This window comes from Danio aesculapii, chromosome 15 (genome assembly GCF_903798145.1).
Source record: "Danio aesculapii chromosome 15, fDanAes4.1, whole genome shotgun sequence".
Classification (NCBI taxonomy): Eukaryota; Metazoa; Chordata; class Actinopteri; order Cypriniformes; family Danionidae; genus Danio; species Danio aesculapii.
The window spans coordinates 1,397,362-1,423,910 of NC_079449.1; the positions used below are offsets into that span (position 1 = coordinate 1,397,362).

Sequence of the window (26,549 nt, forward strand, 5' to 3'; positions counted from 1 at the left end):
GTAATTGGTAGAGGAGCGTAAGGAAGGGTCTGAGTCTGCTGGAGAAGCACAAGCGGCGTTTCGCGGATCAGAGGAAGCAGCGGCGGCCGCAGGGAGCTGTCAAGATCAGCATTGAGGGAAACCGAATGCCGCTGTAATTCACACGCCTGCCTGAGGGGGCAGTAAGTGACCAGCACTCTGCATGATGCACTGCAGACTGTGTGGACAACTAGAGAGCATTCACTAACCAGAGATAAAGCAGACTCAAACACTGAGTGTGTGTGTTGTAGACATGTTGACACTGATCAATATAGAGCCGTGGTTTATAACACACACTAACAGGCCTGTCTGCTGTGCTGCAGCGCTCAACACTTGACTGGCTTTTATTGTTGTGAAGGGGAAAACAGAACTCACCACAGTTTTTTTTCTTTGCTCCTCAGTCATCATCATCGATTCATTTCTTTTATTATTCTCACTTCTATTTGTTTCCCTTTTTTCAAATGCTTTCTGGATGCATGATTTAGTTTTATTGGTTTTCTGCTCATTTTAATAGTGCTTATTGTTATTTATTTAATAATGAATAAATAAATGGTGTAGTGTATTTAATGTAATCATCAGTGAATTTACCTATTAGTTCTAGTTTAGTTTATTACCCATATTTTTATTCAACTTTAGTTTTAAATGTTTGTTTTATGCATGTTTTTTTTTTCTTTTTTTTTGTTTATTTTAATTATTATTATTATTATTATTATTTTTATTAAACCAGTGTATTTACCTATATATTAGCAATATCACACGGGTAGCAGGCTGAGTGCCTTAGTGTCCCACCAATGACGATATATACAGCCACATGGCTCTACTACTCATCTGATATTGCATTTAAACAACAGTTCGATGCCATAATCGTGTATATAAAAAAGAAAATCAAACACGGAGAGTCTCAAAATCCCTTTTGTATGAGGAACTACTTTCTTCCACCATTCTCCTTCCTCCATCAGAACAGCAGGAACTGCAGCTACTTCACCAGCGTCACTGTAGAGCTAGTGTTTGAATGATTCTCTAGCATCATGTCTAAAGTGATGACAAAACAGCTGATTTTGCTCACATTTTAAGATTATAAGGCTGAACAGCATAAAATGTCATCAGTCTACAAAGATTTCCCAGTATTTCTCTGTTGCAATTGAGAGATCACAATAATTAATCAAGAGAAAGCCAAAGCAAACACTAGCAGATTACTGTGGTATAAATACAGCACTAACATACACAAGAGAGAGATCGACTTATTGTCACTCACCTGTTTAATGATGATTTGATCAGCTGGAGTTTGAAATTACTCTGAGTTTTTCTCCTCTAAGGACATATTATGTGGTCTCTGTCGCCATCTTGTGGTGCAACCGTCTTTGCTCTGCTCAGTATGACAGGCTGATGGACCACGCTAAATCTCCAAATGATAAATATTTAAAATAGGCACTACCCTTATAAATAAACTGCATAGCTGCAATCTAAACAACTAAATTTTTACCTAAAAAGCCTCAATATTATATGATGTTGTCCAACAGCTGCAATATTTGTCAAACTGTAGTGAGTTTATTGATCTGCTGTCACTATGTTGGCGGAGTAATACACAAGAGTGAAGAGGCTGTACGAGTGCTGTTATTATGGAAATATCACACGGCTATCAGCCATGTTTTGCCTTTTAGGTTTTATAACTTTAACTTTTTTTTTATTATTTATTTATTTTTTTAGAAAATTAATTTTTATTGGTTTTTATTTTAATCAAAAGTGCATCTTCAATATCTTCAAGTTTTTTTATGTATTTATTTTGAGTGTTAGTGAAAATGTGTTATTTATAAACAATCAAATTATATTTCATGAATTAGCCATCAAAGCTGGTATTTAAACTATAAAATCTCTATTAAACTCTACACTTTTGTTTTTAAATGGAATAGAACGTTTTAATGCATATTTTCCATATATTAATGACCTTTTCATATTCAGTGCAATGCATATTTGCTTTATTTAGATGCTGCTTAACTGTCAGGGTTCTTGAATTTCAGACATGTGTATTGAGGCCTGTAAAGTACTTTATAAACAAACAGATCCCTAATAGGATTAAATTTAAATCAAATGCATTTACAATGGGGAAAATAAGTATTAAGAAACACATGTTTCTAATTGTGCTGATGGCTTAATTTTCCCCAGATGTTGATAACCACAGAAATCCATATATGGAAAGAAAACAAATCTAATTAGTTTACAAATGAAGTTGTGCATAATGAAGTGACACAGGGAAAAAGAATTAAACACATGAAGAAAGGGAAGTGTAGTTCAGCAGGGAAAGCCCAGACAGCAGCTGAAATCTCTCAGTAGTTCTTCAGCAACCCTCTGCCCTTCCTCAGTGTAAATGAATATCAGCTGCTTCAGTCCAACATCTATTAGCAGAAGGATGAAAATGCAAACATTTCAGCAAGACAATGATCCAAAACACAGCCGAGGAGACTCTCAGATGCTTTCAGAGAAAGAAAATCAAGCTGTAGAATGGCCCAGCCAATCACCTGATGCGAATCCAATAAAAAACACAGAATAAAGCTCAGATCTGGTAGACGAGACCCACAGAACTATCAAGATTTTGACACCGTGAGAAACTCACACCTGAGCAATGCATGAGGCTTCTTTCTCCATATGAAAGGTGTCTTTTAAGCTGCCAGCACCAAAGAAAGTCTTTAAAAAGTAAAGTATTTGTCTAGTTAAAAGTATTAAATACATTTCAGTAGTTCAGGGCTTTCTCCTTGAGTCGTTTCATTATTATAACAATTTTTTTCATATTTTTAACTCCATGTCAGCAGCTCCTTTAGAAATATTATTCCTAGAAAAAGCATGACATGTTCAATACTCATTTCACAAATGTACTGTGCTTCTGTCAAAAGCAGAAATCTATTCACTTGACCATGAGCGTTTGACAGGATCTGAAAATGACTGACATGTTAAGTGTACTGTACAAATATCAAGTGTGATGCAAATACTCTGTACAGTATGGACTTTAGTGGCACTGCACAGTACAGATGCTGCGGTGTGACTTACAAAAGGGCTTGATTTAAAATTTAATGGCGGCTTACAAAGTCCTTGAATCTGACAGCGTGTGAGCTCTGTACTGTGTATTTTGCAGCGTTTGCTGATTTGTGTGTGTGTTTTCCACAGGGCCCGACGAAGAAGGGTTTGTCTCGAGTGGATAAACAGATGCGGCGTTTTGCAGATATCAAGCGTCTGACGAAACCCGGACACGCGGTTAAGATCAGCGTGGAGGGAAACCGCATGCCGCTCTGACCTTCCTCTGCTTCTGCTTGTTTTTCTGTCGGATGTTGTGCTGATTTCAGCCGTTCGGCATCTGTGAGTTTGCAATGTATTCAGAGCTGAGATTTCTGGACATTTCTGATGTTTAGTTCTGATGTATCTTTCATAATAAAGAGTTTCCCTGTCCTACATTTTACTTACATGCTCCTGCTCTAATTCTTCCCGTTATTGACATTTACACACTGATAATGGTTCAATGCAAATACAGTTGAGGTCAGAATTATTCGCCCTCCTGAATTATTAGCCCCTCAATTTGTGTTTAACAGAGAGCAGATTTCTTCAACACATTTCTGCTCATAATAGTTTTAATAACTCATCTCTAATAACTGATTTATTTTCTCTTTGTCATGATGACAGTAAATAATATTAGACTAGATATTCTTCAAGACACTTCTATACAGCTTAAAGTGACATTTAAAGGCTTCACTAGGGTAATTAGGGTAAAGTTAGGGTAATTAGGCAAGTCACTGTATAACAGTGGTTTGTTCTGGAGACAATCCAAAACTAATGTTGACCTTAAAATGGGTTTAAAATAACTAAAAACTGCTTTTATTCTAGCTGAAATAAAACAAATAAGACTTTCTCCAGAAGAAAAAATATTATAGGAAATACTGTGAGAAATTCCTGAATCTGTTAAACATCATTTGGGAAAATATCTGAACAAGAAAATTCACTGTGAATAATTCTGACTTCAGCTGTATGTGTAAGATGGTTATAATGTAGATTTATTTTATACCGGTCCATTTTAATTGCTTATACATTAATCAAAAGTCTTGCTTCCTAAAATATTTTAGTTCCACTAGTTTAATTCAGTTCATCTTTATTTCTAAAGCACTTTTACAATCTAGATTGTGTCAAAGCAGCTGAACGGAAGTTCTGGTAAACTGAAACTGTGTCAGTCCAGTTTTCAGAGGTTCAGTTCAGTTCAGTGTGGTTTAATTTCACTGCTGAAAGTCCAAACGATGAAGAGTAAATCCATCCATGCACAGCTCCCAAACCAAGCAGGCCCGTGGCTACAGTGGAGGAACAAACTTCACCAATTGACAAAAGTGAAGGAAAAAACTTTGAGAGAAACCAGGCATCAATGCAGAGACTCGTCTGTCACTGGGGTCTTTCAGGAATCCGTCTCATGCTCTCCGCTCCTCCTTGACCACCACAGCAGCTGCGCAGGATACGGCCTGGTCCAGGATTGTGGAGACCTCCAGAAGTGCTCTGTGGTTGGCATCATCTTTTCACAGGTCTTGGATCACATTAATGATCACATCTTATCAACTTACATTAAACTGACTAAAAAAATTAAGTTTAAACTTAGTTTGAGTTAAAAAAAAAGAAGGATTCACTTATTAAAATAAGTTTCTGATATAAAAACATTTGTTGTCATTCATTTTTCATAGTTGTTTTTACTGTTTATAATAATTTTAACCAGTAACGATTCATTCTGATAATAGTCATATGTTTTTACAAACTAAAAGATGCAAGTGTAGAACATAATCAGAGGCTAATAAACACCTGATTGACCAAAATGCAATAAACAAATGTTCTTTAGTGATCTTGAACAAAAATGTTTCTATATTTATTTTATTGTATATAAATATCAGACAACATACTGCTTGATGTTTTTTAATACATGTTAGAACAATGTCATTTTTCATTACAAATAAGGAAACACATTTCATTCACCTCAGTTAACAAACAAAACAGGCTATTTGTAGTATAGTTTAGCTTTTATTTTCATCCAATCCTTTCGTATCCATGTTAATCCATATTAATATTAAAAAGTGTATAAAATATTTATAATGTAATTGTGTGTGTGTGTGTATATATATATATATATATATATATATATATATATATATATATATATATATATATATATATAAAGGGTGTCACGACTTCGATTATAAATTGAAATCCATGCTCAATTTCGATTATCGAATCAAAAATGGAATCGTCGATACAGCCACGCCCCCATGTCACATCAGCTTGGCTTGCTAAGCGGAAAAAACACGCTTGTTCTGCAGACGCAGGAGACCTGTCGATAGAACTTAAACCCTCTCCTCTTTCAATGAAGTCGCCGGTGTGGAAGTATTTTGGATTTCCAGTGAGTTATGTTGACAACGTTCTTGTTGTTGACAAAAAAAAAAACAGTTTGCAAGCTCTGCTATGTACTTATTAGGGTTGGGCCGATAGACGATGCCGGCATCGCGATCCTCCGCCCCACCCCCGTTGCAAATCCGCTTGCGAAAAATCCACACGGTCCTGTTTACACTAATACGTCTTCGTTTTTAAATGGCATTTTAGAAAGACAACGATCCACATGCACACTGGCGTTTTGCATTTCTGAGCAGCCCTTCTTCCTCACTACCGCTGAAAACGCACATCACGTGAACGCACACACACTGGCACGCACACACACTGTCATGCGCTCGAGACAGCGGGTCCAGGCAGTCAGCGGTCAGGAGACTGCTTCAATCTTTCACTTTCACACTTGTACTTAGTCATTTTAGCAAACACCTCAGATACTGTTGGTTGTGCACCTTTTTTTTAACCGACGCCATTATAACACAGATCACTCTGCCTATTCACGCGTCCCGCGGAAAAAGTGATTGACAGGTGGTAATTATGTGTGTAACTTACCTTTATTCATTTACTGTCTGATTTGTTTATGCGTAAAACAAAGACCATGCAGGTCAGGTAGTTTAAACCGTAGGCTACAAATAATTAATTCGTTATGAATTAAATAATTATTCATAATTAATTCACCGCCGCCTATGACGACGATGCCATCGTCCATCACGATGTTTCATATTAGACATCTACGATGCCAATTTGGTAGACATCGCCCAACCCTAGTACATATACCACATTATTCCACCGGCAGCATAACTAACATGGCAGGGCATCTCCTACATCACCCAACTCGCTCCAAGCTGGTATTGAACCAACGACCTTCCACATGGGAGTCGGGTGCTCTACCAAGTAGGCTAAAGACCAAGGCCTCTAGTGTCTGTCGCTAGAGCACCTTTAGAGGTCAGAGGAGTGAGGTTTACCTGCACAGCACTTACTAGCTGGCCTCCGTTACACTGGCAGATTCTGACAGATTCTTTAAATCGAAAATTGAATCGTGACTTTAGAATCGAAAATGTAATCCAATCAAGGATTTGGAGGATCGTGACACCCTTTATATATATATATATATATATATATATATATATATATATATATATAAATCCGCCTTCTGACACTTTTACAAATGATTAACTAGAAGTCAAGTTCTCTGTGGTCACGCCACTCTGCTTTTCCTCTTTCCTCATCTCCTCTTGTATCCAGGATAAATAGTTTCCGAGTCGAGTATAAACGCCGTATTTCCCCTGCGCGGCGCACCTCTCGCCCCAGCTGACCACACCGGTGAGGAACCAGGTGCCGCGGTAGTTGACTATAAAGGGCCCGCCGCTGTCTCCAGTGCAGGCGTCCATCTCCTCCATCAGGAATCCAGCACAGAACATGTTATCGGTGATGATCTGCTCGGTGGAGTTGATGCAGCTCTTCTGCTCCACCACCGGAAGCTGCACCTTGCGCAGGAAGCGGGACGAGCGCTGCAGGAAGTGTGTGGAGCCCCATCCGCTCACCAGACCCTGCTCTCCGGGCTTCATCAGACGCTCCGCCAGGTTTGCGTCTGGAAGGCAGGCTGGAGATGCGAAGGGGCCCAGGGTCACCGCGGAGGACAGGTACAGCAGTGCGATGTCACTGTCGAAGGTGTACTCGTGATAGTGAGGGTGAGGGATGATCTTCTCCACTGTGATCTTCTGCTCGTCTTTATCCGGGCGCATTTTGTCGTAGTCTCCTGTGAGGAAACAGTAAGTAAAAACAAACAAATCTACATTTATTTTTCATTTCTTTATTGTTTTAAAGATTTGACCTTTTTTGTTTTGACATGAAAAACAAAAAAGGAAGTTCTAAAACAATCACAATAAACCAGCACACTTCCTCATTGCAGAATAAAGTCAACAGCATGTGCTTGGCAATTTTCCCACATGAATAAATCAAATACTATAGTTCAGGGCTCTCAAACTGCTGGCCCATGGGCCATTTACGCCCCCCTCCTCCCTCGGGACGCTCATGCAGATTATTTCTGGGGCTGATTTAACGTTGAAATATATGTACGTCAGTGCTCTGTTTTTACTAAAGCTCTATTTTTGAAAAAATTCAAGGGTCATTTGATTATAATCACTTTTATAACACATGTATTGTGTTGTACAAGCACATCTCCATGGCTTACACGTTATACTGGTGGTGTAAATATGATCATTTTGCTAATATTCGATTCAAATGGTCTCATTTAATAGATTTTTCTCATATGCATGTTAAGATTTGTATAAAAAATGCGCATTAGTAAATTTTGACTGCTGACTGAATTGATCATGTTAAAGTAAAAGTGAATATAGTCACAGATAACAACTATAGTAATTGGTTTGTGATTCTTTAGTTGCTATGGTAACAAAAACTGTAGTAACTGATCTGTTGTGGTGATTCTATAGTTGCTATGGTAACAAAACAACTATAGTAATTGGTCTGTGGTGGTGATTCTTTAGTAACAAAAACTGTAGTAACTGATCTGTGGTGGTGATTCTTTAGTTGCTATGGTAACAAAAACTGTTGTAACTGATCTGTTGTGGTGATTCTACAGTTGCTATGGTAACAAAACAACTATAGTAATTGGTCTGTGGTGGTGATTCTTTAGTTGCTATGGTAACAAAAACTATAGTAACTGATCTGTTGTGGTGATTCTATAGTTGATATGGTAACAAAACAACTATAGTAATTGGTCTGTGATGGTGATTATACAGTTGCCATGGTAACAAAACAACTGTAGTAATTGATCTGTTGGGTTGATTCTATAGTTGCTATGGTAACACAATAATTATAGTAATTGAGCTGTTGTGTTGATTCTATAGTTGCTATGGTAACAACAATTACAGTAATTGATCTGTTGTGGTGATTCTACAGTTGCTATGGCAACAAAACAATTATACTAATATAAACAAATGACTCAATACAAATATAAGATAAATTATACTACAATAAAAAACAGTTTACTGTAGTAAAAAGTTGATCAGATCACTATAGTTTATACTACAGAATGCTGCAATCATCAGAGCTATTAACATATACTATAACATATGCAGTATAATACACTTTACTATAGTATGGTTCAAAAACTTCAAATTACTATAGTATTTTTTCATGTGGGTACATTAAAATATATGTGATGCATCTTAAAGCATGTATGTTCAAACCAATTTAAAATGAGCTGAAACAACTCAATCCTTTAGATTTTTTGGGGACAACTTAATTTTTGTACATTCAATCCTCTTGAATTAAAGTTGAGATTTGTGTTGGGGCAACATGAATGAGCTGTGTGGAGCCCTGCATGTTTTACAGTGTGAAATGTTTCACAGGTTTTCCTGTATTTTTGACTGGATTACTGAAGTGTTTGTAAAGTGAGTGTGTGCACCCACCGATGGTGATGTGGTGTGGTGTTTGCTGCAGACAGTGAGCTGCTGTTATCACCCAGCGCTGATTAATCAGAGAACCACCACAGAAACCATACTCATCCTCACGCCGAAGAAGAACCTGCAGACCATTCATTCATTCATTCAGGAGACACTGATAGACATATTTATAAGATAATTTATCAGCTCAAGAAATTATATCAATGTTCTTCTTCAGTTGAAAAATAAAATTATTCTGCAAATTATACAGTATATATATTTCTCTGAAATTATTCATACAGAACTTTTGAATGTATGTGCATTATTTAAGGCAAGTACACTCACCGGCCACTTTATTAGGTACACCTGTCCAACTGCTCGTTAATGCACATTTCTAATCAGCCAATCACATGGCAGCAGCTCAATGCATTTAGGCATGTAGAAATGATCAAGACGATCTGCTGCTGTTCAGACTGAGCATCAGAATGGGGAAGAAAGGGGATTTAAGTGACTTTGAACATGGCATGGTTGTTGGTGTCAAACGGGCTGGTCTGAGTATTTCAGAAACTGCTGATCTACTGGGATTTTCACGCACAACCATTTCTAGTGTTTACAGAGAATGATCTGACAAAGAGGAAATATCCAGTGAGCGGCAGTTCTGTGGGTTTAAATGCCTTGTTGATGCCAGAGGTCAGAGGAGAATGGCCAGACTGGTTCCAGCTGATAGAAAGGCAACAGTATATCAAATAAGCACTCGTTACAACCGAGGTCTGCAGAAGAGCATCTCTGAACACACAACACGTCCAACCTTGAGGCGGATGGGCTACAGCAGCAGAAGACCACACCGGGTGCCGCTCCTGTCAGCTAAGAACAGGAAACTGAGGCTACAATTCACACAGGCTCACCAAAACTTGACAGTAGAAGATTGGAGAAACGTTGCCTGGTCTGATGAGTCTCCATTTCTGCTGACACATTCAGATGCTCGGCTCAGAATTTGGCATCAACAACATGAAAGCATGGATCCATCCTGTCTTGTATCAGCGGTTCAGGCTGCTGGTGGTGGTGTAATGGTGTAGGGAGATTTTCTTGGCACACTTTGGGTCCATTAGTACCAATTGAGCATGGTGTCAACGCCACAGCCTACCTGAGTATTGTTGCTGACCATGTCCATCTCTTTATGAGCACAGTGTCTCCATCTTCTGATGGCTACTTCCAGCAGGATAACGCACCATGTCATAAAGCACCAATCATCTCAGACTGGTTTCTTGAACATGACAATGAGTTCACTGTACTCAAATGGCCTCCACAGTCACCAGAGCTCAATCCAATAGAGCACCTTTGGGATGTGGTGGAACGGGAGATTGGCATCATGGATGTGCAGCCGACAAATCTGCAGCAACTGTGTGATGCTATCATGTCAATATGGAGCAAAATCTCTCAGGAATATTTCCAGTAGCTTGTTGAATCGACGCCACCAAGCATTAAGGCAGTTCTGAAGGCAAAAGGGGGTCCGACCCGGTACTAGTAAGGTGTACCTAATAAAGTGGCCGGTAACTGTATATTATAAGTAGCTAATTAAACGACATGAAAATTAAAAGTTATCCCTTACTTTGCTTTTTTAGTGAAACTAGTTTTAGTCCAATTGTTTTGTGTTTAATGTAAGTTTGCTTGGTTTTTACTTTTATATATATATATATATATATATATATATATATATATATATATATATATATATATATATATATATATATAAGTTCATCCTGGTGTCTGATTAATTTTTGCTTTGTATATAAATTATTTGCGGTGAAACTTTATAATTTGATCTGTTTCCTTTCAGTTCTTTTGAATAGAAGTTCCCCAAACAGGAAGTGCAACCCATAATAATAACAATAATAAAAATTCTAATACATTGAACATAAATAAATAAGCAGTAGTCATTTCTCTGACCTGCCATGGACTCCCGCCCTGTCGCTGCAGCTGCCCTCCAACAATACGCGAGTCTTCATTTCCTCCCATGATGTCACTTCCTGGGTCCAATAGCTGGTCTGGTGAAGCGAGTTCGGTTTGGTTTGGGTGAGTCGAGTTTTCCAGGGCACTCTTGTTGTGATGTAATGGATGGGAGGGGCTTATTGAGGAGTGGGTGTGGTTTGCATGATCAGCATTGGTGTGGCCTACATCATCCAGTGAGCGTGACATGATGCCTCCAGTCCACTGCTTCCCACAGGGATACTGCACTAACACACAAATGCAAGCACACACACACAGAGAGAGAGCTGGAGCTGCTCAGAATGTACACTATTTACAGTATGAACAATAAATAGGAATAAAGGAAAATTTCACCCCTCCCAAAACAATTACAGATCATTGAAGATAAGAATGTTATCTGAAAATCTGTAGACACACACACACACACTCACCGGCCACTTTATTATGGCTGGAGATGATGCTATGATAGCAGTGACTCTTCATATTAATAAACATTTAGAGGACCCAAGCTCATATGCACGACTTTTATTTGATGACTTCAGTTCAGCTTTTAATATGTTGCAGCCACATCTTAATTTAAAAAGCTAAATGATTTTAAAGTTCATCTATTATTAATTAAATGGTATTACTCTTTTTTTAATTGATCGTAGACAGCAGGTTAGTGTTAATGGAACAATTTCTGAACCAAAATTTCTGAGTACAGGAGCTCCGCAGGGCTGTGTTAGCTCACCGGTTTTGAAATGAAATACAGGTCTTACAAAAGACTTTACCTGCATTATGTTTTTGGGTGTGTTTAAAAGATTAACCCATAAGAGAAACACACTAACTATTTATTTCACTTCAACAATATATGCTAACATAAACAACCTCAGAGTCTAAGCAGTGAATTGTCAGTCAAAGACACACACAAACACAGACAGACAGACAGACAGACAGGTGTTGGTGTGTTTGTACCTGCTGGACTGCAGCTGTGTCCATCTTCATCCAGCTGATATCCATCTGCACAGCTGCACTCCACACCTGCTGTCTCAGACTGACTGCAGTAATGCAGACACCCGCCGTTCTTATACTTACAGTCAGACACTTCTGAACACACAAACACGACACAGTACAGTCAGACACTTCTGAACACACAAACACAACACAGTACAGTCAGACACTTCTGAACACACAAACACAACACAGTACAGTCAGACACTTCTGAACACACAAACACAACACAGTACAGTCAGACACTTCTGAACACACAAACACGACACAGTACAGTCAGACACTTCTGAACACACAAACACAACACAGTACAGTCAGACACTTCTGAACACACAAGCACAACACAGTACAGTCAGACACTTCTGAACACACAAACACGACACAGTACAATCAGACACTTCTGAACACACAAACACAACACAGTACAGTCAGACACTTCTGAACACACAAACACAACACAGTACAGTCAGACACTTCTGAACACACAAACACGACACAGAACAGTCAGACACTTCTGAACACACAAACACAATACAGTACAGTCAGACACTTCTGAACACACAAACACAACACAGTACAGTCAGACACTTCTGAACACACAAACACGACACAGTACAGTCAGACACTTCTGAACACACAAACACAACACAGTACAGTCAGACACTTCTGAACACACAAACACAACACAGTACAGTCAGACACTTCTGAACACACAAACACAACACAGAACAGTCAGACACTTCTGAACACACAAACACGACACAGAACAGTCAGACACTTCTGAACACACAAACACAACACAGAACAGTCAGACACTTCTGAACACACAAACACAACACAGAACAGTCAGACACTTCTGAACACACAAACACAACACAGAACAGTCAGACACTTCTGAACACACAAGCACAACACAGTACAGTCAACGTCTGCTGCTGAAGCCAGATGATAAAATACTGTCCTCATTTATAGCAGATACTTTAGTGAATTCACTGCACACTGTAGCAGTAATTACAGTTACCTGATAAACGGTGTTAAATACTTTAGTCTACTTTAGTTTTTACTACAGTGAACTGTGATGTATTGTAGTATAATATGCGTTTAAGTTGTAGAAAATTACAATATTGGGTCATTTCTATAGTTGTTGCATTACCATAGCAACTAAAGAATCACCACAACAGATCAATTACTATAGTTGATGAGTTACTATAGCAACTACAGAATCACAACAACAGATCAATTACTATAGTTGTTGTGTTACCATAGCAACTAAAGCATCACCCCAACAGATCAATTACTATAGTTGATGAGTTACTATAGCAACTACAGAATCACAACAACAGATCAATCACTATAGTTGTTGTGTTACCATAGCAACTAAAGAATCACCCCAACAGATCAATTACTATAGTTGATGTGTTACTATAGCAACTTCAGAAACCCAACAACAGATCAATTACTATAGTTGTTGTGTTACCATAGCAACTAAAGAATCACCACAACAGATCAATTACTATAGTTGATGTGTAACCATGGTAACTATAGAATCACTACAACAGATCAATTACTATAGTTGATGTGTTACTATAGCAACTTCAGAAACCCAACAACAGATCAATTACTATAGTTGTTGTGTTACCATAGCAACTAAAGAATCACCACAACAGATCAATTACTATAGTTGATGAGTTACTATAGCAACTACAGAATCACAACAACAGATCAATCACTATAGTTGTTGTGTTACCATAGCAACTAAAGAATCACCCCAACAGATCAATTACTATAGTTGATGTGTTACCATGGTAACTATAGAATCACTACAACAGATCAATTACTATAGTTGATGTGTTACTATAGCAACTTCAGAAACCCAACAACAGATCAATTACTATAGTTGTTGTGTTACCATAGCAACTAAAGAATCACCACAACAGATCAATTACTATAGTTGTTGTGTTACCATGGTAACTATAGAATCACCACAACAGATCTAGAGGCCTTTGCCTTTCATATAAACCACTTCTGATACCAAATGATCAACTAGAATTCGAGTTATTATTTGTTGATCCTAAAACTTGGAGAGGCAACAAGACTTTTGTCACGTAGTGTATTTGTAGCATTAACATTGCACGATTTATATTTGCTTTTATTTTGTATTTCTCCATAATTTAGATCAGATCTTCTTGTTATTTCGAGATTTTGACCAATTCTTAACAAGCCCAGATCATGTGCATGCTGGAATAAGTGAAGAAAAGTGAACCTGTTTCACAGTTTGTGCCGCTGTATAGTGGAGGACAGAGACACTCCTGTAAGCCGCGGTTTTCTCTGCACATTCCTCCATTCTGACACGGGTTAAAGCGACACAGATTCAGATCTGAAACACATCAACTCAGTCACAATGCCTCCATATGATGCTTCAGAAACTGCAATGTCACAGGCATCAAATTAAAATACTAATGTGAATTAATGCATGCAGAGAGCAAATTCAATGCAAGGGTTTGATTTAAAGTACATTCTGAGAAAATAAAATGTCAAAACATTGGTGGAATATGTCCATTCATCATCACAGATGTATTTATGTCAAAATAAACAGCATAGTGATTCTGAGCAGTACCTACTAAAATAAATCAAGAGTAAATCACAAAGGAAAAGACATAATATCTAAAAATGTTCTTCAAGAAGATCATATTGCGGTGTAAAATGATGTAAATCTAACACCATAAATGGCATTTCTTGAAATATACTTCACATTCATTGAAATAAAATAAAATAGTGGATTATTTTAGCTTTTCTATTTTCCCTTTTAAATATTTAATGTGAATATATCATTAAATAAGCAACATAATTATTAACTAAAACTAGCACTGTTAAAATGCATTACTTCACATAAAATAAACATCATAAAAATATTTTGTTTCCCAGAGATGGGTTGCAGCTGGAAGGGCATCCACTGCGTAAAATATATGTTGGATAAGTTGGCGGTTCATTCCGCTGTGGCAACCCCTGATTAATAAAGAGACTAAGAGACTTTTTGCCAAGGCAACTGTAACAGATGCCAACTAGCGAAGTGCTATTCAGGTAAACCTCACTCCTCTGACCTAGTGACAGACGCCAGAGGTCATGGTCTTTAGCCTCATTGTTAAAGCAACTGAATTCCATACGAAGAATCGCCGGTTCAATCCCAGCTCAGAGCGGTTTGGGTGCAGTAGGAGCGGTTTGTTACACAATATTTAAATTCTTTTCCATTAAATATTTACATGTGAATATATCATGAAATAAGCAACACTTTATTAACTTAATTAAATTATTAACAAACACTAACACCACTAAAATACATTACTTCACATAAAATAAACAAAACAAAATAATTATCAATTCTTATTTAAACAATTTTTTCCATTAAATCTTCAAATATTAAATGCATTATTATAATATACACACAGATATTCATTTAGTCTCAACACTTACTCTTGTATCTGTACCAGAACTCCATCTGAAAGAACACGAAGATTAAAGTCAGACAACAGTGATGATGTCACTCAGCTGTGTGATGTAACATGATGATGTCATAGTGTCACTCAGCTGTTTGATGTAACATGATGATGTCATAGTGTCACTCAGCTGTTTGATGTAACATGATGATGTCATAGTGTCACTCAGCTGTTTGATGTAACACGATGATGTCATAGTGTCACTCAGCTGTTTGATGTAACATGATGATGTCATAGTGTCACTCAGCTGTTTGATGTAACATGATGATGTCATAGTGTCACTCAGCTGTTTGATGTAACATGATGATGTCGTAGTGTCACTCAGCTGTTTGATGTAACACGATGATGTCATAGTGTCACTCAGCTGTTTGATGTAACATGATGATGTCATAGTGTCACTCAGCTGTTTGATGTAACATGATGATGTCATAGTGTCACTCAGCTGTTTGATGTAACATGATGATGTCATAGTGTCACTCAGCTGTGTGATGTAACACGATGATGTCATAGTGTCACTCAGCTGTTTGATGTAACATGATGATGTCATAGTGTCACTCAGCTGTTTGATGTAACATGATGATGTCATAGTGTCACTCAGCTGTTTGATGTAACATGATGATGTCATAGTGTCACTCAGCTGTTTGATGTAACATGATGATGTCATAGTGTCACTCAGCTGTTTGATGTAACATGATGATGTCATAGTGTCACTCAGCTGTTTGATGTAACATGATGATGTCGTAGTGTCACTCAGCTGTTTGATGTAACATGATGATGTCATAGTGTCACTCAGCTGTTTGATGTAACATGATGATGTCGTAGTGTCACTCAGCTGTTTGATGTAACATGATGATGTCATAGTGTCACTCAGCTGTTTGATGTAACATGATGATGTCATAGTGTCACTCAGCTGTTTGATGTAACACGATGATGTCATAGTGTCACTCAGCTGTGTGATGTAACATGATGATGTCATAGTGTCACTCAGCTGTTTGATGTAACATGATGATGTCATAGTGTCACTCAGCTGTTTGATGTAACACGATGATGTCATAGTGTCACTCAGCTGTGTGATGTAACATGATGATGTCATAGTGTCACTCAGCTGTTTGATGTAACACGATGATGTCATAGTGTCACTCAGCTGTGTGATGTAACATGATGATGTCATAGTGTCACTCAGCTGTTTGATGTAACACGATGATGTCATAGTGTCACTCAGCTGTTTGATGTAACATGATGATGTCATAGTGTCACTCAGCTGTTTGATGTAACATGATGATGTCATAGTGTCACTCAGCTGTTTGATGTAACACGATGATGTCATAGTGTCACTCAGCTGTTTGATGTAACATGATGATGTCATAGTGTCACTCAGCTGTTTGATGTAACACGATGATGTCATAGTGTCACTCAGCTGTGTGATGTAACATGATGATGTCATAGTGTCACTCAGCTGTTTGATGTAACATGATGATGTCATAGTGTCACTCAGCTGTTTGATGTAACATGATGATGTCATAGATGACTACATTATTATTAGCATTTTTCAGAACTGGATGTTTTATCCTTCTAGAACTCAGAAACCAAAACATTGTCAAAGACCTTACGCACACACAGAACTACACAGTCTTCAAATCAAAATGATTCATAGGACTTGAACTGGGGCCAAAAAATAATTACACAACATAATTTGATACCTCAGGTGTCTGAGACTTCCATGCCACCCAATAGTGCACTAATGTATTTCAATTATTTATTTGCATAGCTGTACTAAGGACAAATGCCCCCCACCCCCAACACCACGTGACACAACAGCCTTAAAACATTCTGCAATTCTGAGTGCGCCTCACATAGGTGAGTGGGCTTGACAAACCACCTGTAGAAAACACACTCTTTCATCTCTCTGAGACTTTAAACAACAGTTTTGCACCAGACATTTTCAACAATCACTCCATATCTCAAAAAAAAGCCCACAGGTGAGTGGGCTTGACAAACCACCTGTAGTGTGTACATATATATTATATATACTTAATGCATATCTATAATAAGCTGTGGTGTAGCCTGCTTTGTAGGTTTTGTAGTTCGTTAGAACATATTGCTTTCTCACTACAACCGAACCGCTCTAGAGTTTGTTTCAACCACCTCACTCAGCTGATCTCAGAGCACAGAGTGCGATTGCTGAATTCACATGCACCAATGAACCATGCTAAGGGGGCAGAAGCGTCAGGTTCCCAAGCAAACATCTAGGTGTGAAAGCAGCCTGTGTAATTGTAATAATTGAGTACCGTCTTCTCCATGCTCTGGAAGATCTCGGCCGCCTCCTCCAGAGAGCAGAGCTCCTCATAACACTCGCGCTCCAGACTCCCGGGCTTCATCTCCTCCAGAAACGTGTTCGCTCTGCGAGTCCTGATCCTGAACACACTGACCGCATCACGCCTCTGCAGAAACACTGAACAGCAACACACACTTTAGGAGAGAATCATACAGTTGGAGTCAGAATTATTCGCCCTCCTGTATATTTCTTTCACCAATTTCTGTTTAGCGGAGATATTTAGCATTTCTAATCATAATAGTTTTAATAACTCATCTCTAATAACTGATTTATTTTCTCTTTGTCATGATGACAGTAAATAATATTAGACTAGATATTCTTCAAGACACTTCTATACAGCTTAAAGTGACATTTAAAGGCTTAACAAGGTTAATTAGGGTAAAGTTAGGGTAATCATTGTATAACAGTGGTTTGTTCAGTCAATCAAGGGGTTCCCAAACTTTTCAGCCTGCAACCCCTACAATAACAATACCAGTGACTCCCAACTCCCAAATTCCTCTGAGGTGATTATGATTATGCAAACGCTGCACACACAACAGCAGGTCTATATAAACAGGAGCTTCTAGACAACACAAAAAAGTGCAAGTCTAACAACCATATCATGTCACAGTCATTTATTAATTTGTTTACTTTAATATTACCCTCACCTAATGAGACTGGTGGGCACGATGTTTTCAGCACAAGTCTATTCTTGGTTTAGTTTTGGAGATGGCTAATCTGAGATCATTCTCAATGTTCAGTTGTGGCCTGTATTGATTTTTTATGTATTTGATTACCATCAGAAAGTGTAACCTGGTGCTAGAAAATCCATCTGCTGTAGCTGAGGCTCCTGCTGTTTTGTTAATCTAACGTAAACACACTGATCCCATTAAAAACAGAAGAACTGAAAGGCTGATGGCTTTTCACTTGCATGCTGTTTTTTACTGTTTAAAACTGTTATTTTTATCTTGTAAATTATGGATTAAATATGGTCATTCTAATAGTTTAATACAATTGATTTGAATTTTGGAAATCCCTTTGAGAACCACAATCCAAATCTAATATTGCTTAAGGGGGCTAATATTATTAACCTTAACTTGCTTTAAAACAATGAAAAACTGCTTTTATTCTAGATGAAATGAAACACATAAGACTTTCTCCAGAAGGAAAAATATTAGAGGAAATACTGTGAAAAATTCCTGAATCTGTTCAACATCATTTGGGAAATATTTGGGAGGAAAGAAAAATCACGGGAGGGGGAAACATGTTGACTTCAACTGTATATGGTCACACTTTATAATTAGGTTTCATTATGGCTCGTTTCCACTGACTGGTACGGTACAGTACGGTTCGGTTTGGTACGGGTCACCTTTATCAGGCTTGAGTTTCCACTACCAAGGGTACCCTTTTGGTGGGCGTGGTGTATGACAGAAAGTTTCAGTCGACGTCATTCTCGCTGTAGGAAATGTGTACAGTAAAACTGTATGGGTCACTTACATATCATATGAGCAGCTCTTCTCACAAAACAGATGCTTTACACACATAAATACTTCTGTATAAATGTTTATTACTAACATTTCAGTGAACATGAGTTGATTATAACTGCAGATCAATGACAGTGCGAAACAGCCTACTGTAACGTCTGTAATTATATTAAATAAGTAAATAAATGAACATATATGAACACATACAGCCCCTTACAGTCTCCGATATGTTACCAACTACAGAAGAACTACATATAGCAGACATTTCGTCAGTATTTAGGTTCAAAACAACACAAAATATAGCCTACAGTCAGTGTAAACCTCTTATCTGTGTCTGTAATCTTCAGCAGCACATGTAGCCTCTGTTAGAGAGTAATTTCGTCATTCCCGGTTCATATTAGTCCACAATGTGAGGATAATAGTTATAGATGGTATGTTTGTTGTTCATGTTTGCTGAATAATAATGTGCTCCTTTTTTCCGGCTTCTCCTTTGTTTCTTCACGCTTCACTCTCGCGTTTGTCAGTGTCTGACAGGATCCGGTTTCAAAAGCACGTCAATAATCAAGCGCAGGTTATTATCATCAGCTCAAGAAGTTTGTTATTTCAGATATAATGTTAGACGCGCGCGAGCGCTAGCAAGAAAGCGAAACCGCTCGCGCCTCAGACTGGCTCGTAAAAAACTACAGGGCACAGGGTAAATCTGCTCTTCTTCTTGGCTTTGTGGCTATTCGTCAAGACGACCACAAGGTTTGTTTGAGCCCAGATCGACCATGGCTCGTTATTATATGCATTTATAATTCTGCTATAATCTCTCGCTGTGTTTTTCAAACATGGCGGGTGTTTTGTTTTCATTCTGGCTTGTTGCGTAAGCGAATGACGTATCTCTGTAAACCAATAGCGTTCAGCTGCACATCTAGCTCCGCCTTTTGGTACCCTTTCTCGTGTTTGGTACCCTTTCTAAAAGGTGCCGAAAAAGTGGTACGGTACGGTTCGGTTCGGTACGCTTTTTGACAGTGGAAACGGCCATAAAAGCGTACCAAACTGAACCGTACCATACCACTCAGTGGAAACGGGCCTTTAGTTAATGCATGTACTAACATGAACTAATAATGAACAATACCTGTACATAGGCATGACCTGCTATAAGATTCTGACAATTTAATAACCTTGGATAAAAATATCACCGTACTTTGTGATTAATGCTCTGAAATATGTTCTTTTTGATGTCTGGGTAAAAAAACAACAACTCTTTCCCCCTCATTGAACACAATATGTTTCATTTTAAGAAACATTCATGATATTTTCAAACTGTAAACATGTCAGGCTCAATAATTAACATAAATCATTGACGTCTGCTGTCTTCATTAGTTTCAAAAACACAGATTTACTTGAAAAGGCATCTTAAAACATCTCTCTTTATTCTGCATATAAAGTAAAGCCTCTGCTTAGTTTTTTTTCAGTGGCTTTGGTGCATTTCTTACAACACTATTTACATTCAAGAGTTCACACTTAGCTGATAATCAATAAAGTGTAATTGGCATGCTGTCCTGGGAGAGAGCCCTGAGCTCGTAATATCCTTGAGCCTGGGGCTCCCTCCCTTTAAAAGAGCGAGAGGGGAGTTCGAGCTCAGGTAGGTCTCGAGAACTCCCCTGCTTGTCGCCGTGTGAGAAGTGTAAACTAGGGTTGTCTTGGGTGATAATTTGGTTTAGTCGATTGGCTATGGTGTATGTTTTTTGGACGGTGAGAGGAAACCGGGGAACCCAGGGGAAACCCACGCGAACACTGGGAGAACATGCAAACTCTGCACAGAAACGCCAACTGACCCAATAGGAGGTTGGACCCGCGGTGTTCTTGCTGTAAGGCAACAGTGCTAGCTATCGGAAAAAAGGGGGGAAACTTCAAGACAAAGATAACTGTAGTGAAAAGCTCTGGTTATTTATAATGCCTCCGTAATCATCTAATAGATTACTGAGCTAATGAGGAGCCAGCCATGTTGATCACAAGCACATGATCCTCTCGAAATTAGTTTATAAATAAACCACACTTTGCATGACAGTTTCACAAAACAATTAGTACAAACTGCAGAACCTAGCTGATAACCTGCAAAAGTGTGTCACTTGCCCAAAATGGAGAGCTCATTCCTCAAAAGCAAGTATTGATGTCAATGAAAGTGTCAGTGTCACCAAGATGAAGAGTCCTGACACCATTGTTTATGAACAAGATGGTCAAATGGCTGTCATGTGTTCATTATCACAGTTTACTCTGAACATGCAAATTTGGTGACACTGAAAATGCTGCACTATATACTATTTGCACAACCAAAACTACAGTAAATATCACTGTATTTAATGAGGTAAGACACTGAATATATGTATGTTTCACATGTTTACTGCATTTGCTCTTTGCAATTCTAATGTATTGACAGCATTGTGCAGAAGAATAAACACACCCTTATTCACAACACACATAGACTCTCTTTGGGTAGAGCTGTGCACAACTGTAGACAATAATACATATTGGAACTAAACTTACAACACACACCGGTCAGTAAATCATTCATCAAAGGGTTCAATTTAGAAGATGTTTTCAGGAAAAAAAAGATTAATTTTTTAATAAAATCAGCTTGACAGAGTTTGACAGCTAGTTCAACATTTGTGTATGTGATGACTCCAGTAATGAAATGAGGACGGTTAGTTTTATATGGAGTGACTATTCAGCATTCACAAGTTTAGTTCATTTTGACTGACATGACATAAGCAGATAATAATGTTATAAACAGCAGAGAGTCGTATGAAAGCAGATGATGCATGGTTAAAAGCATTCGCAGTTTGTTGGAAGGAATGAGAAACTGCTGCTGTGATGTGCACAGATGACTGACTGTTTAGAGAAATGCATTAACTGTTGTGCAGATGTAGATAGTGTTGTGAGAAATGCACCAAAGCCACTGACAAAAACTGTAAATCACTGCAAAATCGAACAGATGCCTCAAATACAACATCTAAATATTGAATTGATAGAAAATTGTGCACATCACCACCTCGGTGTACATTATTTGTACCATGTCCTCGACTATTCCTTATATAAGCTAGCTGTCAGATAAAGGATCACCTGAAGAGTGAAGCGCGGAGCTCAGGTGGATGAAGAGAATAATCAGCCAGAACATCGATCCAGACATCAAGAAACCAGCAGATATGATGGACAGATCCTGCTTGATACATCAGTGAAAAACAAGACTGAATGACCATTTCACACTGTCTTTCTGATTCACTTCCTTATGAAATTGAGCCGTGCTTTTATATAGTAAAAATGTAATAACCATGTTTTGGGTACATGTTCACAATTCATTATTACTCCAAATTACTATCTATGGTTAAAGTAATAAAGCTCTATACGTTTGTGCTTACCATAATCTGATTATAAATACACTACCTGACAGAAGTCTCATCACTGAACCTTCAATAATGTCCAGTATAGAATATGTGCTCATGCTGCAGTGGAAACAGAATGAATATTGTGTCTGACTCCATCATGAGCTTGGAGGACTGCATCCATACATCTCTGAATGACTCAAATCACTGATTAATAAAGTCATCTGGAATGGCAAAGAAAGCCTTCTTGCAGGACTCCCAGAGTTCATCAAGACTCTTTGGGTTCATCTTCAACGCCTCCTCCATCTTACCCCAGACATGCTCAATAATGTTCATGTCTGGTGACTGGGCAGGCCAATCCTGGAGCACCTTGACCTTCTTTGCTTTCAGGAGATTTGATGTGGAGGCTGAAGTATGAGAAGGAGCGCTATCCTGCTGGAGAATTTGCCCTCTCCTGTGGTTTGTAATGTAATGGGCAGCACAAATGTGTTGATACCTCAGGCTGTTGATGTTGATCATCCACTCTGCAGATCTCTCGCACGTCTCTTATACTGAATGTAACCCAAACCATGATTTCTCCTTCACCAAACTTGACTGATGTCTGTGAGAATCTTGGCTCCATGCTGGTTCCAGTAGGTCTTCTGCAGTATTAGTGATGATTGATGCAGATGATTCATCGACCTTCTGTCACTTTTCCAAATGATCAACTTGAAGCCGTTATTATTTGTTGCTCTCACAATGACAAGACCTTTGTCAGGTAGTGTAGATATTGCATTGTATATACGGTAAACAGTTGAAGTCAAAATTATACACCCTCCCATGAGTCTTTTCCTCCCAAATATTTCCCAAACGGTGTTTAACAGTTTCAGTAATCTTTCACAGTATTTCATCTTCTGGAGAAAGTCTTATTTGTTTTATTTTGGCTAGAATAAAAGCAGTTTTTAATTGTTTAAACCCATTTTAAGGTCATTATTAGCCCCCATCAGCAATATTAGTTTTGGATTGTCTCCAGAATAAACCACTGTTATATAATGACTTGCCTAATTACCCTAACTTTACTCTAATTAACCTAGTGAAGCCTTTAAATGTCACTTTTAATTGAAGAATATCTAGTCTAATATTATTTACTGCAAAGATAAAAGGAATCAGTTATTAGAAATGAGTTATTAAAACTGTTATAGTGAGAAATGTGCTGAAAACAATCTTCTCCGTTAAACAGAAAATGGTGGAAAACACAGGGGGGTAATCATTCAGGAGGGCTCACAACTCTGACTTCAACTGTATATTTTTGGTTTTATTTGTAATTAAACCATGGGGTAAATTCATAAGCAAAGGCTAAATCCACACTGTATTATACTGAATATAAAAAAACACTGACAGCTAATCAGAATTCATCCTGCTTTAACATGCTTTACAGTGGCAGACAATGACCACACATCATCGCTGATATAGTTATCATTCAATATGTCCGTACTGATGCTGACAGGCTGTAAAATATGATCAAATGTACTTAATGATTGTTTCAGCTGATGATGCAAAACAAAGTAACGTCAGACAGTCGGGATTAATTCAATAAAAGCTGTATATGTGTTCAAAATACACCAAACCTTTATCATTCACTTGTGAAATGCAATGCAGTGCTTGTATTGTGTGGGGAGGCGGGATTATGCAAATATATTACTGTCATCCAGCTGATGTAGATCAAAGAGTCAAAAACGTAACGACTCGTTTAGGCGATTTAGAGAGAGACAATATTTCAATTTTCAATACTGTATTCACACTGATGCACAGCTACCGTACAAACTGAAGAAGAAAAAAGATTTTATTTTCCAAAACCCCATACGACCGACTCTTTAGGCCTTAATTATGTCTGTCTTATAAATCCCCCTGAAAGAACAACAACATTAAAAGCTCAAGATCTTCAAGCAGAATACATTAAACTCCAGATCTGCACTCATATTTGATCACAGGTAGAGTACTCACCTTGTTGAGTTCAGCGTTTCACCTGAAGACGTTCACTCTATTACAGTTTCTGAGCAGTTTTTCACATCTCCTCTTACGACAAACAGCAGCGATCAGCTTTATAGACTCCAAAATCACTGTTTGTCCCGGACTACAACACTGACCTTTAGACAGACTGTGTTTACACACACCCACAAAAACACACACACACCTTTAAAGGGGACTTATTATGCAAAAATGACTTTTATAAGAGGTTTAAGCACAGTTGTCTGAGTTTATCCAGCTTCTAATAGTAAAAATGTATTGAGTATAATTATTATAATCAGACTTGATGAATAAAACACTTTGATTGACATTCTCCTTTTGTACGTGTCATCAGAGGGGGAAAGCCACGCCCACTAGTGCCCATCTCTCCATCTCATTAGCATAAACAGCAGCCCTGAGTGAGAAGCAGCCGTCTGTCCATTAGCCATTAGAGTGTTTGAGCTGCTGAAGATAATGTCAGCATAGACTAAGAGGATTATAGATGTGGATGAACAGCAACAGGAGCGACATAGACTGACAGAAGCATGAAGCACACACTCACACTGAAGCACACATGTAGGCCTGACCAGCACTGACAACACACACACACTGATGTTTTACATCTGTCAATATGCTGACACACAAGTGTTTGTAGCTCCGCCCTCTTCTGAAAAGAGCTCAATCTCATTTGCATTTAAAGCGACAGTCACCAAAACACCACACAATTAGGATCAAAGCCTGAAAGGGTCAGATTCAGAGAGTTAGAGAACATTATAAACACATCTACTGTCAATTTAAGTGATAATATACATAAAGATGTACAAACTTAACCAAATAATTATGAAAATGATCACTAAACAGGTTCAGTTTTTTCCTGTAAGCTGAAAGCACATGACAATTAAATATGATTTTCTAAAATAATCACAACTTCTACTTGGGCAAAAGAATGTTTTAATTCACATTCTAATCTACAGTAGTTTCATTATTTACAGTATTTAAAAAAACAACAACCAAACAAACAAAGCAATCAAATGAACAAACAGTGAAGGTGTTAATATTGTCAAACGGTGATCCTTCATATTATTACACGCAGGATTATTATACGCATCTGAAAGCAGCACCCCAATTGTAGAGTACGTTTGAAGAGCTTCATTCTCCGTGACGAGAGCTACACTATTGATTAGACGCTATCTGTAGTGTTTTAGAGGTAGACTACGGCTCTAGTCAGTAGTGTCGGATTAGGGTTGTTAAGACTTTTCAATGCAATAAAGCAAACTCATCTGTCCTGCAGCAGTAATACTGTCAATCCTCTCGTCCCGAATCAAATGTCCAGCAGTGGATCTGATCTGAGAGAGTGAAGGATTCTCTGTAAATCACACACTTAGTCCTATGGAAGCTTATTTACGCCACATAATTAAAAGATACAGTTTTTTTTCTAACAATTGAGAGTTGTTTTGATGTTGTTGGTGCTTTATTTCGCAGATTTAGTAGATTTACAATGTGTTATTCTGTAAAAACAAAGCAAATATAGCAAAATTATAGCGAAATATAGCAAAATCAAGTACTGAAAAAGAAAAACGTCATAAATCTGAAATGCAAACTTTGAATTCTGAGATGTAAATTCAGATTTCTGAGAAAAAAAAGTCAATTCCTACACACTGTTAACAATTTCTGGTACAATTTACAGTAACTTAATAGCAGCAGTTCACCAGTAACTTACTGTAAATCAATTACAGCAAAAGTACTGTATTTACATTTACAGCACCATTTATCTTGCGCTATTTGTATTCACAGTCTTGTATGTAAATCTTTACTGTAAAATTGACAGTCATTTTCACAATGCAAATTTAAAATACTGTAACATAACTATACAGTAAAATGCAGTTCATATTACAGTTAAATACTGTGTAATTTACCAAAACTGTTAACAGTGTGTATAAATTCAGAATACCGAGAGAAAAAGTTGGTGATTGTAATGATCGATGTAAAGTCAGAATTCAGGAAAAAAGGCCATAGCTCATAATTTTAAGACATAAATTCAGAATTCAGAGGATAAAAGTAATAAGTGCTAACTATAAAGTCAGAATTCTGAGGAAAAAGGTTAT

The 26,549-nt window shown here is 37.9% G+C and overlaps 2 protein-coding genes across 8 annotated transcripts in view; one reads left to right on the forward strand and one right to left on the reverse strand.

Moving 5' to 3' along the window:
- LOC130241481 (protein IWS1 homolog) overlaps positions 1 to 3,466 on the forward strand; it is a 38,650-nt gene extending 35,184 nt beyond the window's left edge. For 6 of the 7 annotated variants that reach the window (XM_056473270.1, XM_056473275.1, XM_056473273.1 and 3 more), the window contains one exon: positions 3,178 to 3,466. In XM_056473270.1, coding sequence (XP_056329245.1) covers positions 3,178 to 3,303 — 126 coding nt within the window. In that variant the 3' untranslated portion in view covers positions 3,304 to 3,466. Of the gene's footprint in view, positions 1 to 11; positions 162 to 3,177 lie in introns of all 7 variants that reach the window. The other variant, XM_056473271.1, reaches the window with a different exon arrangement.
- Positions 3,467 to 6,567: 3,101 nt separating this feature from the next.
- LOC130241851 (coagulation factor X) lies at positions 6,568 to 24,560 on the reverse strand. Its single transcript, XM_056473816.1, has 9 exons — positions 24,442 to 24,560; positions 22,199 to 22,295; positions 17,581 to 17,744; positions 15,270 to 15,294; positions 14,062 to 14,175; positions 11,763 to 11,894; positions 10,770 to 11,056; positions 8,850 to 8,964; positions 6,568 to 7,174 (listed from the first exon to the last, which is right to left on the reverse strand). The coding sequence occupies exons 2-9, from the start codon at positions 22,263 to 22,265 to the stop codon at positions 6,588 to 6,590; spliced, it is 1,491 nt and encodes a 496-aa protein (XP_056329791.1). The 5' UTR covers positions 22,266 to 22,295; positions 24,442 to 24,560; the 3' UTR covers positions 6,568 to 6,587.
- Between the last annotated feature and the right edge of the window lie 1,989 nt (positions 24,561 to 26,549).